The following is a 14,739-nucleotide window of genomic DNA, read 5'->3' as shown; positions in this document are numbered from 1 at the left end:
TATTGCTGCTTTATCTGCACTACTTTCCCCCTTTCCTTGATTCTTAGTTATGTTTCCCATCTCTGCTATCTGGAAAATGGTAGGGGGGAAAGTGACAGTATGCAATGCATTCAAATCCCAGAACTGAATGGATATCTGGCTGGAGGAAATTTTTTCTTGCCACAGAAATCTAACTTCTAAGAGACAGCCTTTTCAAGCTTGCAAAGTATGAAAGTTTATGTTTAGCTGGGTTAAATGCAATTTTATCTGATTGTAGGAGGGTCAAAGCAGTCAAAATACATTTAGCTCAGAAAACCCTCGGAAAAATATCTGTATTATGCATAGCTCTGAATATCATCTAGTAAGAAGCACAAATTAGCATTCTGTCTCACTCACTCTAGCTGCTTGGGTCTACCACCTTCATGCCAATTTTTTGGACCTGTGACTAAACCTGAAAACAAAAATGAATCCTGGTCAAGGACCAAAGTGTCTGCCAGAGCAACCTTGGCCTTGGAAATCAAGATTGTCTTAAGCCTGATGTTTTCTGGTAAGTCCACCAGATACTTCTCCCCATTAGCAGGTCTCCTAAACAATATTCCGGCAGGTCCTACTAAGACAAAGGTCAAGGGCATGTTCAGATATCCTTTCCCACTTGCCCAGGGAAGATGGATACAAGACAGAAGGAAAACATTTTTAAAAAGGACAGATGAGAAGGTTTGAAGGATTCTTTTTCTATCTTGTACAATCTACCAATAAACTTTCTTAAAAGTGTGGAGTTAAATTTTCTACCTGCTGTGAGTTCTGAAAATTTCATAATTAAAAAACTAAGAAAAAACCTCCTACATCCACTGAATCTTGATCAAGCAGAAAGTTATGAGAGTACAAATGGTAGTATGGTCAGAATGCAAAACTTACGCCTGTTGCCACCTACCTAGTAATATTTTAGTTTCTCCTCTTGCTCCTGCAATTCATTATCCAGCTGCCAAGAACGGTCTTCCTAAACTGTTAAGTCAGACTATGCTACACTCCCTTGCCCAAGATACTCCAGTTACTCCCCTTCACACCGGCAATTCCACCCAAGCTTCCTACCATGGCCTATAAAAACCCTGAGCCATCTGCCCCTGACTGCGTTCTCTCCCCTCCCTCCAGCTGTGCTCAAACAGTTTTTCTGTTCCTCAAGTCTGTCAAGCTCATTCCTGCCTTAGGTCATCCTTTGCACTTGTCCCATCTTGCCCTCCGTCATTCTGAATGGCTGGTTTCTTCGTGTCATGCCAAACTTGGGCCTTCCCCGACTAGCTAATCTAACATGACTTCCCAGTCACCGGACATCACATCTCCCTATTTTAATTCTTTATGTAACAGAGAATCACTATCTGCTTTCTCGTTTGATTACTGCTTCTCCCCACACTAGAATTTGAGCTCCACAAAAGCAGAATCTGTCAGTCTGGCTCACTGCTATATACCCCATTGCTGCAGTCTAGAACAGACAAAGTATTCAATAAACATTGAGAGAATGAATGAACAAATGAATTTTGCTTGGGAACAAATACAAATGAAGGTGGACATTAATAGAAATGAGAAGGGATACAAATGACAGGATCCAGAAATTTACATAATAAATACCTTTAGAGCAACTGAAAACCTGCCAACCTCAGCCTCACCTGAGCAGCACAAACGCAGTGCCAAGCAGCCCAAGCCACAGCACTACAGAACTTCAAAGCTGAATGTTTACCGAAGGGTTAAGTGAGTGCAAGATAATGGGTATGGAGGGCAGTCCCCTGAGTCTCCACATCAACGGGACTTTTGTGAAACTCTTTATGACAAATGGTGGCTCCTAGCCACTATGGCCAATGTCGTGGCCCAGCCACATTCCTACCTCTTCTGCTGGGACACCTGCACACTGGACATCCTCCCACTGAGCTTCCCTTTGAGGGCACAGAAAGTACCTGCAGCTCTGCAGTCCTTCCTGAGTCTTCCCTTCACAACTGGTTGCTACCTCCTCCCCACTTCCACAGAAGCTTACATCTCTCGTAACTGTTCTTAATATTCTGCCTTGCATTATCATCACTACTCATTTCATCCTCGTTTTTTTTTTTTAAGCTAAACATCTATCCTCTCATGCCTTACTTTGGTCCATTCCCTTCATAAAATTTTTTTTAGTAGTCATTCAAAATGCTCTTTGAACATCTGTCAAAATGAGAAAAATGTTTGCTCTCGCTGTATGGCCGATGATACATATCATTTTAACTTGACATTTACTAAGAACTTAGTATGTTCCAGGCATAGTACTTTTATGAAGATAATGGCCAACATTTACTGGGTGTTCACTCTGTGCTGGACACTGTCCTGAAGATTCAATAACTCATTTATTCTTCACTTCAATGTTATGCAACAGGCACTACTGTTATCCCCATTCTACAGAAGGAGAAACTCGAGTACATGGAGATTAGGTAACTTTCCCAAGGACACACAGTTGGTAAATGATACAGCTACCACTCAAGCCACTCTCTTGATGCAAATCACATCTCAGGAAAGACAAACTTATTAACAGATATTTATAAGCCAATGTGACAAGTGCCAGGATATACAAAGTGCTAAAAGAACACAAATACACAAATTCTGTTGGGGGCTAGGATGATGAGCCTAAAAAAAAAAAAACAATAAAAAACAAAAATAAAACAAAACAAAAACCTCAGAAGAGATAAACTTTAAGTCAGGCTTTAAAGGATGAGCAGGAGTATTCCAGGTAGCCCAGGAAAAGCAAGGCTTGCCAAGCTGAAGGCAGATGGGAGCAAAGGCATGGGGCTGCCAAGCACCTGGCAGATTTGGGGACTAGAAAGTAGGAAATGGCTGTCATCTAATCACAACTCTCAAGAAGTCCTAAGACTTCAGAGAAGTGCCATTAAAGCAACATACCCTTGCATTTACTACTCTTAGAAAAGACACTATTTTCTAGGCTACCAAATCAATTTGTTACAAAGCACAAATATTCACCTTCTGCATAAGTAATAGCAGTGGAAGTGAACCAAATTTTAAGCCCCAAAGATCCCCCAAGAATGCCAGGATAGCACTCTCTCCCCAGAAATGTGCTAGTTCATTGCCTAGGACTTCCAATTGGGAAAAAGACCGAGGCAATAACTGCAAACTGCACACCACAATAAATTCTGCTCTGCGCCCTCTAGCCTCTGCTCGTGCTATTCCGGGCCTCTGATACTGGCCCCAAATTAAAACTACAAAGACAACTCAACCCTTGTAATATGAGAATACTTATCAAACTTCTTCCTGAGTGCAGCACAAGGGTAAAAAAATAAATAAATGAAAGACCACCCACCAGTTCTGCTCTGTTATTTACTGATGCCTTCTGACTGGCTGCAGACGAGCAAATCATATATAGGAGTCTAGGAATGTTCAACTGTGATTCACACCAGCCCTACCAGTATAAAGCTGTAAGAGTCAAAATCTTAAAATGATAATAAAAAAAACCCTAAACAAACAGAAAACCCTGTATAGCAGCTACCTAATGGCTCCCCAGACTGAGGATGAACTGTTCCTTTCCAAACAAACAATAAAATCTGCACGATCCAGCTTTGGTTGGTGGGCTTAGCGACACAGAAAACACAAAGGGGGCTTTTGTGTGAACTGCTGTTTCTGGGTGCATTTTACAGCAGCAGCCAGGCTAGCTGCTCCTCTCTCGTCTCCCCTATTCACACGGGCAAAGGATGGTAATTAAAATCAGCCCAGGGACCAGGCAGGAAGGCTCACTCAGGGCCACTGTAATTAACCTCTGGAAGGTAAGACTGCACAAATGACACTGTGGGGACACAGAGCAGGAGCAAGTGCCACAGCCTTCCTTCAGATGCTCCTCAAAACAAAAAGACAACCCAACATCATCCTTTTCTTTCTGCACAGTGGTTCCAGGGAAAAATAAAGGTCCTGAATTCTACAAAAGTGGCAGTTCGCTCTAGGACTGAGCCTGAAAGAAAAATGGCAATAGAAATTTTCATCAAACTCAGTCACAAATAGCCCTGCTGGACTCCAGCCTCATGCTCTGTAGCAGACAGTCCTTCATATCCAGTGGGTTCGCAGCCTTTCCATTCAACCGAATGCCAGCAGCAAGCATGGCACATGGGAAATTTCCAGTGTCAAGGACCTTGAGAGAGAAAGAGTGAGGAGAGGGTGGGTGGAGCACCGATGGGGTGTCAGAACCATTTGAGGCCTGCCCCAGTCCCAACCATTTCTGATTCAGTGGGTTTGGGATGGGGCCGGAATATAGCCTAACACACACCCCGGTGCTTCTAATACAAGGGACTACAGCCTTTTCTGATAAACTGTTAAACTGCATCAAAACCAGTATTTACTAACATTCTTAGCAGAAAGAAAAGACCAGACAACAGAAAACAGAGAGGAAGGAAAATTAACTCCATCCTACAGGAGGGAGACAGCTTGATGGTGGACAGAGCCCCACAGGTGTCAGGGTAAGAGGCTGGACTAGACTCCCTCCTCCACTTGCCGGCTGTGGTGCCTTTCCAGTCTTGGAGGCCTCTACGATCACTGGTGAAAGAGGGAAGCTGGTGTGGCGGGGATCTGAACACACGGGCTCTCATTTCTGCTGTACAGGGCCTGGCTGAATGACCCACTGGATGGCTGCCCTTCTGTATCTGGGTTTCCTCACATGTAAAGGGAGGCGAGGAGAATAGACTGGTTTAACTCACGTATAGACTTTTGACTGGCTGCTGCCTAGAAGACTGTAAAGCCTCACCCAGGCTCCACGAAAAAGACACACAGAAATCCACTGGTCCTGTCTCTACAAGGAGGGGCTGCAACTCTGGCTGGATGAGTTAGAAGGTTTGTTCTTGCTTTTAACATTCTCCGATTCCCTATCTATAAAATAATAATGGTATCTGTCCTCACTGGTGCTGGCAGAGGAGAGAAGAAACATTTGTGAAAAGACCAGCAGCACCACAGTTGGAGACAGAAGAACAGGAACATGGAGTCAAAAAGAATACAGGTTCAAATCCCAGCTGCGTGACCACGGGCAAGCTATTTTGCCTCTCTAAGCCTCAGTGTCACAGCTGGAAATGGGAATAGTAGCAGTAATACCCATCTAAGAGGATATGGTGAAGATCACATAAAGTGGAAAAAAAAATGAGAAAAGGCCTGCCTACAGCAGATATTTAATAAATGCTAGGCCTCTATAACCCCTCCTTAACACAGTTCCAGAGTATCATGTACCCCACAACCCCACAAGTTGCATTTCTACCTTCTATTCTCCTCATTCAATGTAGCCTTGCCACAGAGCTCACACCCACCTGGTACACTCAGAGAAAATGGTGATGATGTTAACACGTACACACACCCGCAAAACCCCCGCTGGATGTGCAACTTACCAGAGCATCGATGAGTACTTCCGCTCCCTCTTCACTCTCATGGAGGGTGTCTATATCTGTTAATTCCTGAAGCAAATCAACCACAGCTATGGACACATGTGAAAAGTGTTAAGGGCATCACGTACATACTGAAACCTTACTGACATTTTATTAAAATCTTTGGTTCCTTTCTGTTTCCCTATCAATCATTTTATTACCGTTCACCTTTAATACACTGTGGTTTTATTAACATCTCTTCAATGAGGTTCTACTCATGGTGGGTGTTCAGTAAATGTTGTTAACTGACTCAGTCTTTTTCCTTATGCTGCCTTCCTGGTCACTTACTCCATAGGTTCACTACATTTTCATAAATTTCAAAATTTCAAATAAATTGCTCAGGAGGTTGCTTTTCCAGTGAGAAGTAGGCCAACACCCTTAACCCTATCTCACGATTTAAATTCTTGGAACTCAGTATAATCTGAACTACCCTGTACAGTTCACCTTCGAAGGCAGTAATGATTTCTGAGATGAGATGGCTGGTGTTCACCTAGAGGTCGGCAGAGAGCGGGGCAGGACAAAATCAGTTTCAGATGTAGAGGGAAGGCTTTATACTGGACTGTGCTAGACCTCCCCCTCCCCTCAGCTCCCTCCCCTCAAACACTGAGCTACTATGGACATAAAAGGAAGAACAACAAGATAAACACAAGACAAAAATAGAGGAAGATATATATGAAAGAAAGAAAACAAGAAAGAGAGAAAAAAGGAGTTATGTTTGGAAACTAGAAGGCAGAACGAAACCGCTTTCCCTCCTCACCTTGGAAACACATTCTCTTTTTTCTCTCACTCTTACACACACACACACACACACACACACACACACACACACACACCACATGCTCTGCCAACCTGCATTTCTGAATGTCTACGATGGAGAAAGCACTGTGCTGGTGACAAAAGCAAATCCACTATTCATTCTGGGCCTCCGTTTCCTCATCTACAAAACGAGGACGTTCAATAATCAGAGACATTTAAAAAATTATGCACCACAGGCAACTGCCAACATGTAACAAATGAGGAATACAGATGTCCTGCAAAGGGGGCGATCAAACTGAACTCAGAAATCAGCCATGATCTGCTAGAGAAAAACTGGTCAGAAAACAGGCAACTAAAAAGGATGAGGGCAGAAGGGTGAGAAAGCCAAGCCATGGGAAGAAGAGGAAGGAGACTGGAAGGCACAAAGGCACATGAAGAGGACACAGAGGATCAGGGAAGGGAGGGAAGGACAGAAGAAAGGGGAGAATAGGGAGAAAATTACAATTAGAGCTCTATGAGGAAAACAATATTTCGAAAGAATACCTAACAGCTGTGTACGGACTTGCACTCAAGCAGAGTGCCAGGGCAGGACTGGGCACATGGGAGGCAGGATGAGCAGGTAGTTGAAGGGGCTGGGCTGGGCAGGAAGCCAGGTCTGGAGGAAAAGATACCACATACAAGAGTCCAGAGTGAGACAAGGTCAGAATCAGGGCAGTTTCCCCAGAACTGGAAAGAAAAAAGTAAAAGGAAAGATAAAGGACATAATAACAGGAATGATAGGGCTTGCTAACAACCAGCTAATGTTCCAGGTATTTTATGAACATCTTTTGCCGAAAGAAATGCTATTGGAGGGTTGGTTTATTCATTTATAACTGACTGGCTGATCATCATGCACAAGTAACTAAGCTATCAGTGTCATCTTCTTTCATTCTTTAAAGTGTTATGTACCCAAAACACTGGAGTGCTATAAAACTGAATATGTAAAAGAGCTGAAAGGTCTTTGGACAAAACTCCTTTATGTGCAGTGTCTAGTCTTCATTAACCAGAAAGTGGTTGACACAAAAGACCACGTAACATACTTGACATACAGTAAACTAAAACACAGTTGTTTGAATTAATTTTAAAAAACAAAAACTGGCTCCCAAATTAACCCCTAGAAACTCCAGAGCCACCCCTGACTAGTAGGAATTAGTAGGACTGCAGTGGTCACCATTGTAATAACATGTCTAAAAGTCATCATTACACCAAGTGCTGAGCTACCAAATTCTCACAAGGGCATTATAAGATTTTACAGGTCAGAAAGCTAAAAGCTCAAAGCGGTTAAGTAACTCACCTAAAGGCGCTGCAATAGTAAGGGGGAATGTTTGGTCCATCTGATTCCAAAAATGATAATTTTGCCACTATACTCCAGATTAATGCACAGGGAAATACAAACCAGCTTTAAACAGGGCTAGGTTCCAGGAAGTTCTAGCCAATGACCCCATTGTAATTACAAAGATCTGTCACATATTTCCACCAAAACTTATTAGAAGTTTCAGGAACAAACAAGATGCTGAAAACTCCTCCTCATCCTCCTCATCTAAGAAACTCCCAAATATATTCTCTTGAAAAGTTCTTACATGTACATCATAAAAATCTTACCTATTCACATGCTTATTTAATGTATATATGACATTTCATCTATGTATCCATCCATCCATCCATCCATCCATCCATCCATCGACCCACTGTGGAGCCAGATGTCTACAGGACAAGAATACGAATCAGGCACATAATAAGCACTATCATTACCTCCCTTGAACAGTGCCACACAGAACTAAGTATTTATTAACTCATCTGTTCATTAAACAACAGCCTCAAAGAGTGCCTGGGTGGCACAGCTGGCTAAGCATTTGCCTTCGGCTCAGGTCATGATCCCAGGGTCCTGGGATCAAGCCCCACAACAGGCTCCTTGCTCAGCGGGAAGCCTGCTTCTCCCTCGCCTGCCGTTCCCCCTGCTGTGCTTGTTCTCTGTCTTGCTTGCTCACTCGCTCTGTGTGTCAAATAAATAAATAAAATTTAAACACACACACACACACACAAACAGCCTCAAAACACAGATGGGGTATATTTGAAAGAACAATAGATGAAGAGTCAGAGCAAACATGAGGACAGGAGTCATGTCGTATTCATCTCTGCTTCCTATCTTTAGTGAACTGACCTATCCCCAAATTATCACTAGCCATGTAATCCTGTCCAAGCCCCTTTATCTCCTTATAGCTTAGTCTCCTCGCCTGTAAAATGGTGGCAATAGTTTCTGCCTAGCCCATCTCGCTGAGTAGCTAAAAGGAATAAATAAGGTCACATATGTCGAAAGCCAAGCAAATCAAAGTACTAAGAAAATATGAAAACGTTTTATAATAAAGATTGTTAGTTAGGTCTTCCCACAGAATGGCCAAGGCCCTCCCTGTTGCCTTCACTTTTTCCTGAAGCCTCTAAAATCTAAAATGTAAGCTAACAGCAGCATGGTCTCCCTTTCTGGGTCACAATGGGTTAGAAGATCTAATTTTATTTTTTGGCTATGCTACAGACATTCAGATTGATCAAGTCCTTTTCCAGCCTCTAAGGTCTATGGGCCGGGTATCATATATTTCTTTCACTAGTCTTATGCCATGCTCACAGATGTGTCACATTAAAAGGAAAATAATTTTTTTAAAAGGAAAATAATTGACAATGGTGGTGGTTTTATGTAGGACAGGATAAATGTCTAACTTTTTACCAAGGAAAATCACTTTTAGAAATGTTCCAGTGGTTATCTCCTTGCCTACCCTCCTGCCTCAGTTGAGAAGTCAAACATGAAAGGAGATATCAGCTATTGGGTCTGGTAAACATCTCAATTCTACTGCTAGCTGATTTTACATAAATTCCTAACTTTCACCAAATAACATTTCAGCAAGGCAGTAATGAGTCCATATTGTAATCAGCAACTCCTGGGTAATATAATATTACCCAGAAGACAGAGGTCATTTGAAGACCGGAAAGAGGAATGAGAACCCAAACTAAAGATAGACAAAGGGACTCTCTATCTTGATGAGAAAATTCAGCATGGTCTGCCGCCCATCCAACATTTCTTCACAAGCAGACTCTGGGCATGGGTGATAGGTTTTTCCACTGTAGTTACAATTTCATTTCACAAGGTAAAAGGCTCTCCCGTCCAAGTATAATAGGAAAACAGAGAGCCTGTCTCTCTGTGAATTACTAAAACACAGTTTTTGATAGCCTATTTTGTCATGTCGAGTAGAAAGGCCACCCCGCACACTCCCTCTGTACCTGTCCACTACTGGGGCAATAAGCTAGTGTAATAGGAGGTGAAGGAGAAAAGACCAGCTGGGCACAAAATGGTCCATAATACAAAGGCTTTTGGAAAAAGAGGTAGTATTTACTTCCACTTTTTGGTTTATACATTTGCTTTTGGGTATGATCCATGTAGAGTTTTGGTACAGAAACTGAATGTTAATCTCATTAATCTCCAATTAGATGTGTCTGTAAGGAACAAAGTTACTTAAAAAAAAAAAAAAAGAATAAGATGTAGTAAGCAGATGGTTTTTTTTGAAAAAGTCATTTTGGGGGCACCTGGGTGGCTCAGTGGGTTAAGCCTCTGCCTTCTGCTCAGGTCATGATTCCAGGGTTCTGGGATTAAGCCCCTCATCAGGCTCTCTGCTCAGCAGAGAGCCTGCTTCCCCGCCCCCCGCCGCCCCCCCGCCTGCCTCTCTGCCTACTTGTGATCTCTGTCTGTTAAATAAATAAAAAAATAAAATCTTTTAAAAAATAAAAAATAAAAATAAATAAATAAGTCCTCTCAAAAAGAATTCCTTAAGAAAAATAAACCAGTCTAGATTCAGGGACTACAACTGATTTAATGGAACAAATGTCGGTTTAAAAACAAACAAAAAAACCAAACTTTTTTCTTTTACTTCTAGATTAGGACAATGATTAGAAAAGGCTCAGTTAATGTAGATCAATTTCAAAACACAGACACAATGGTCTTTTCCTCCTTTTAAAACAGTTGGCACAGAGCTACCTAGAATAAACCTGGACTCTTAATTTTCTCCCACTCCTAGATCAAACTAAGATGAGGGAGAAAATACACTCATTCAAGATTCATTAAGTACCTACAAGTGCTAATGGGCACTATTATGCCACAGGGGAGATGTCCAAAGCACATTATAATCACCCTAACCTTCTAGGGGCATGGCATTCACCTAAAATTCATAAACAAGAACAAAAGCTACATTAAGAGGTCCTTTTCCTAGACTGACATTTGGCTCTTTTTACCTGATCTGACTTTCTCCAGAGCGAATCTAAAAGGCTCCAGAAAAATGGGTGATTTATCTGTACAGATTATCAGACATGTCAGACTACTGATGAGAAAAAGAAGTACCTTCTCTGCAATATAGTTTTGATTCTGGAAATGTCAAGATGAGAACAGCTCCCAGCAAAGTAATAGCTCAAGATTCACAAGTCTTGTTAGACAGTGTTTGCAGGAAAGCACTGGAGCAATAGCCAACTCCCTCCCAGTCCAATTAGAAGAAAGCCCTTAAGAGGCTCAAACCCTTTCCAGCCCTATTCCTGCTCATTAACACTGGGGCTCTAATACATGGCACCCCTGACTATTGTACACACCCTGTGGGACACTATGGTGTGTTGCAGTCAGTTTGTTTCCCTTCAGCTTTCTCAGACCCAAACTGCTCAAATTCAATTGATCCCTGCTGGTCTAAAAAAAAAAGTTTGCCTGCTCTTTATTTTCCAACCCCCACAGTAATTCTTCACAAAATCCAAAAGGACAACTTTGCAGGTCCTCCTGGCTTTCTACAGTCAAAGAAAACTAGGCAGTAGTATAGAAAAGAACAGAGCTAACAACCATTCCCTGAAATTATCCCAGACCAAAAAAAAAAAAAGCTGTCCCATCAACACCAATGATCTCCTATGTAACTAACAAATTTCTCCCTTCCCGCATTATTAGTATGCAACGCATTGTAATAATGCCTTAGGTCAACATTACGATGAGACCTTATTTTTCTGAGTCACAAACAGGTAGAGACAAAGCAGTCTTTGAACAAATGGGGATACTCAATAAACTCCAATTTCTTTCTTTTCTTTTCTTTTTTTTTTTTTAAATAGAGCACTTAGCTGGAAAGCAGTAGTCTTGGTGTTTTATTTTTGTTTTTGTTCTGTTTGTTTGTTTTTAATAAAGTCCTGAGCCTGATATCCTGGTTAGTTTGTAGTGACCACATGAGCACGTCAGCTTCTAGCATGTAAGGAATGGCAATTTCCACTGCCAAGGTACAGACCATGAAAATAAACTAGAAACACACTCTAATCTCCACATCTGTCAAAAGCTTACCCATCTCCAATGCCCAATTCCCTTATCACCCCCAAGCCAGAAATGACTCACACCTCAGAACTCCAAAGGCATTTCGTGAGCGTAATACTCCAAGGGCACTTACCACACACAGTAAGTAACTTGTAAGTGAGTGAGTGTTTTTTACTCTACTGGAGTTATCATTTCTTGTTTCCCCAACAGGACCCAACAGGGCTTATCACAAAAAGGAGGAAGCCCATAAATGCCATGATCTACCACAAAGACTTTAGAAAGGATTCCACTCACTCAAATTGAGAATGCAGCTAATGACATACAAAGATAGGATGTTTTTGGATTTGGTGCTGTGGTGATTTATTTTTTGGTTGGAGGTAAAAGGGGTGATGAGTCACCATCTGGGGTTTTATCTTCCCCTTGTTTTATTCCTCCTTGTTCCTTTGGGCAAAATGAGTAAATATGGCTTAAAATGGGCCACAAAAACTGTTTGTTTAGCAGTACCTTAAGAAAATATCTTTAAACGTACCTTTGATTTTATGTTTCTGTAGAAACACTCCAAAAGGTTCACAAAAAAGGGCTCTAAACACATTTAAATGACTACTTCAAAGGAAAAATGGTTTTAAAAAACAGTATTTCTAAAAGGCAGCAGCTGTTGGATCATACCGTGTGTTTCCTTCTAGCACATTCGGAGCGAGGAGCGACTCTTCAATACCGTGTGAGGGGTAAGCCCCTCCCTCTCTGCCCCTCACCCCCAGAGGTGCTCTTCACAGACCAGAATTCCACTCTGTAGCCAGCCGATGGCTGGGCTCCAGCCTCTCAAGGGGGGAGACAAGGCACAGAAGCGCTGACAGGCCCTCACGAGCAGCAGTGATGCAGAGCGCCGGAATAAACTCTGAAGCTGCTTCTCACGGTTGAAAGGACAAGGCACAAGCTGTTTTTTCGCATCCTCTGCCTCTTAAGGTTACAAGAACCAGACTCTGATCCAATTAAAATCCCTACAGTTGATGTTTTCTCAGAGAAGGACAAAGCAAAGATGACCTGGGCTTGTCGGGAGCACAACCAGCCACATAAGGTGTTGGTTGATAAATGAAGAGTTAAAAAAGATGAAAAAATTTAAGTCATGACTGCCATGAAATTATTTATTCATGGTAAGGTGTTTCGGGCAGTTACAGCTGTACAACAGTAAATTGTTAACAAGCATCTCCCGAAGAAAAATCTCCATTATAGATCACAGATAAGACAAGATGCAGAGTACACTGCTACTGGGAGATCAGTGCCCCGGAATGGGAGAGGATGTGTCAGATGCAAGTCAAGAGGGCCTACCCTATCCTGAAACCACTTTCAAGAAAAACTGTACTTTGAGGAGGATGACATTTACCCTAATTGCTGCATCTAATTAAAATTAGGTAATTAAAAAAATTTCAAATGCTCTTTAAATTTGATGTAGGGCATAATTAAAAATCAGATTTTTAAAAAATATCATTAGGGCAGTAAGGTGAAGGTTGGCATACGGGGGGGGCGGGCACAAAACGCAGTTTAGCTCTCAGAAAACAGGAGGGAAATGGCAGTCTGTCAAAGTTATTATAGGGGGACTTGTTTTTTTCCTTTTTAAAGACCAGAACTTAACAACTTGGAACATCTGTGCCCTTGCCTTTCCCAAGTATGCTGATGTCGAGCAGCACTTCTCGTGTCAGTCTCCTCCCCAGCAGGAACCAGGCTGGTGAATCAGCAAAATGTCAGGATCTTCGGGAAGCTGCCACTATTACTTTGAGTTAGCAGGAACAGAAAAAGAACGAGAGATGTGTTTCCAGAAACAAACTTGGTGATTCCTGCGTGAATACACAAGGTAGCAGATGACACTATGCAACTCTTTCAGGGATGTAATAAGTCCTGCAGGGGGAGGGTTTAGGACGCATTTGAAACAAGGCCAGCCTGGAAATTGGGGGCCCAGAGGGCCAGACTCAACCTCAACAGTTAGCTGTCCACTATTTGGACCTCTGATTTGTCACTAAATAAATAAATAAGGCAATGGGCTAAATCATGTGTCAGGTCTGCTTAGATTCTGAAAATCTATCATTCTGTAGGTGAATTAAAAGGTGAAGTCACAACTAAGAACTCTTTCTACCTTACTAACTCTGTGAGGACTAGTCAGTACCTTGAATAGGGCTGATTATATAGTAGATATTCAAATATATATTTACTAACTGATGCTGCTTGAACATCCAGTCTAGTCCATGGTTCCTCGGGGTCTAGTACAGTGCCTGGTACATAATAAGCACTCAAAGCACGTCTACTGCATGAGTTCATGAGACCCTATATTAAACTGATCCAGAAACAAGCTGATCCACCAGGGTTCTCGTACAACCCAGAACCCAGCAGTAAACCCTAAGACAGAGTGATTTTTAATGCTATCTAACCTTACAAGTCTCAGAAATGGCTTAAGATCACCCCTCAAGAAGCCTGCATTAAAATTATTCACTGATTTATTTCTATGAGAATTATCAGGCAGGAAAGAACCTAGTCAGACATGCTCTCAGGAGAGAGATTACCAGGAAGATGAAAATAACATGAAGCAGCAGCAGATTCCCCGTGAATATCACTCAGGAAGACTAACTACATTTGTCTCCTACCTTCGGAAATCTGGATTCAAACAGAACCATTGGAAGAGAATTCGCTTTAATGAACATATCCCCGACCACAGGCATATCAAAACCCGTTTGCAGGAAGCTGCTGCACATCTGAGAGCAAAGACAAAGTATAAAATGGTTTTGGAAGTCATGGTTCAGATTCAGCTAAAAGTAACATCTACTAAGTGCCTACTGTGTATCAGAAATCGCTTGGCCCTCACATGGTCTCCTTTAATATTCCATAACAATGAAAGGCAAAAGTTATTGACTCTATTTCTGCAGAGGAAAATACTGAGGACTGGAGGGCCATCAAATTTCACACAAGAAAGTAAGCTGGGATCAGTAAGTAAGCTAGATCATCTGTTTAGGTCTAATGCTCATTCGACAAATATTACGTGTTTCTGTGCACTGAGGCTTTTTTAAGGAACAGGGAATGTAGCGCTGGACAAAAGAAATTAAAATCCCCGTCTTCCTGGACATTCCAGTGTGCTTTCTACCACGGTTCACTGCCTCCTCTTGTCTCAACTCCACTGGGCCATCTGTTAGCAGAATGATGTCTAGATCAACAGATTCAAATCCTATCTGGCCATGCCGCTAT

General features: G+C 42.0%; 1 protein-coding gene across 1 annotated transcript in view; it reads right to left on the bottom strand.

Annotated features, from left to right (window-relative positions):
- CTNNBL1 (catenin beta like 1) overlaps window positions 1–14,739 on the bottom strand; it is a 161,676-nt gene that overhangs the window by 99,210 nt on the left and 47,727 nt on the right. The window contains exon 5 of the mRNA XM_004746461.3: window positions 5,367–5,464. Within this exon, the coding sequence (XP_004746518.1) occupies window positions 5,367–5,464 (98 nt within the window). The remainder of the gene's footprint in view (window positions 1–5,366; window positions 5,465–14,739) is intronic.

Source organism: Mustela putorius, unplaced genomic scaffold (assembly GCF_011764305.1).
Source record: "Mustela putorius furo isolate JIRA1106 unplaced genomic scaffold, ASM1176430v1.1 tig00000743_pilon_pilon_pilon, whole genome shotgun sequence".
Lineage (NCBI taxonomy): Eukaryota > Metazoa > Chordata > Mammalia > Carnivora > Mustelidae > Mustela > Mustela putorius.
Note: the sequence above shows the minus strand (reverse complement) of the source record. Positions and strands in the feature narration are given on the sequence as shown.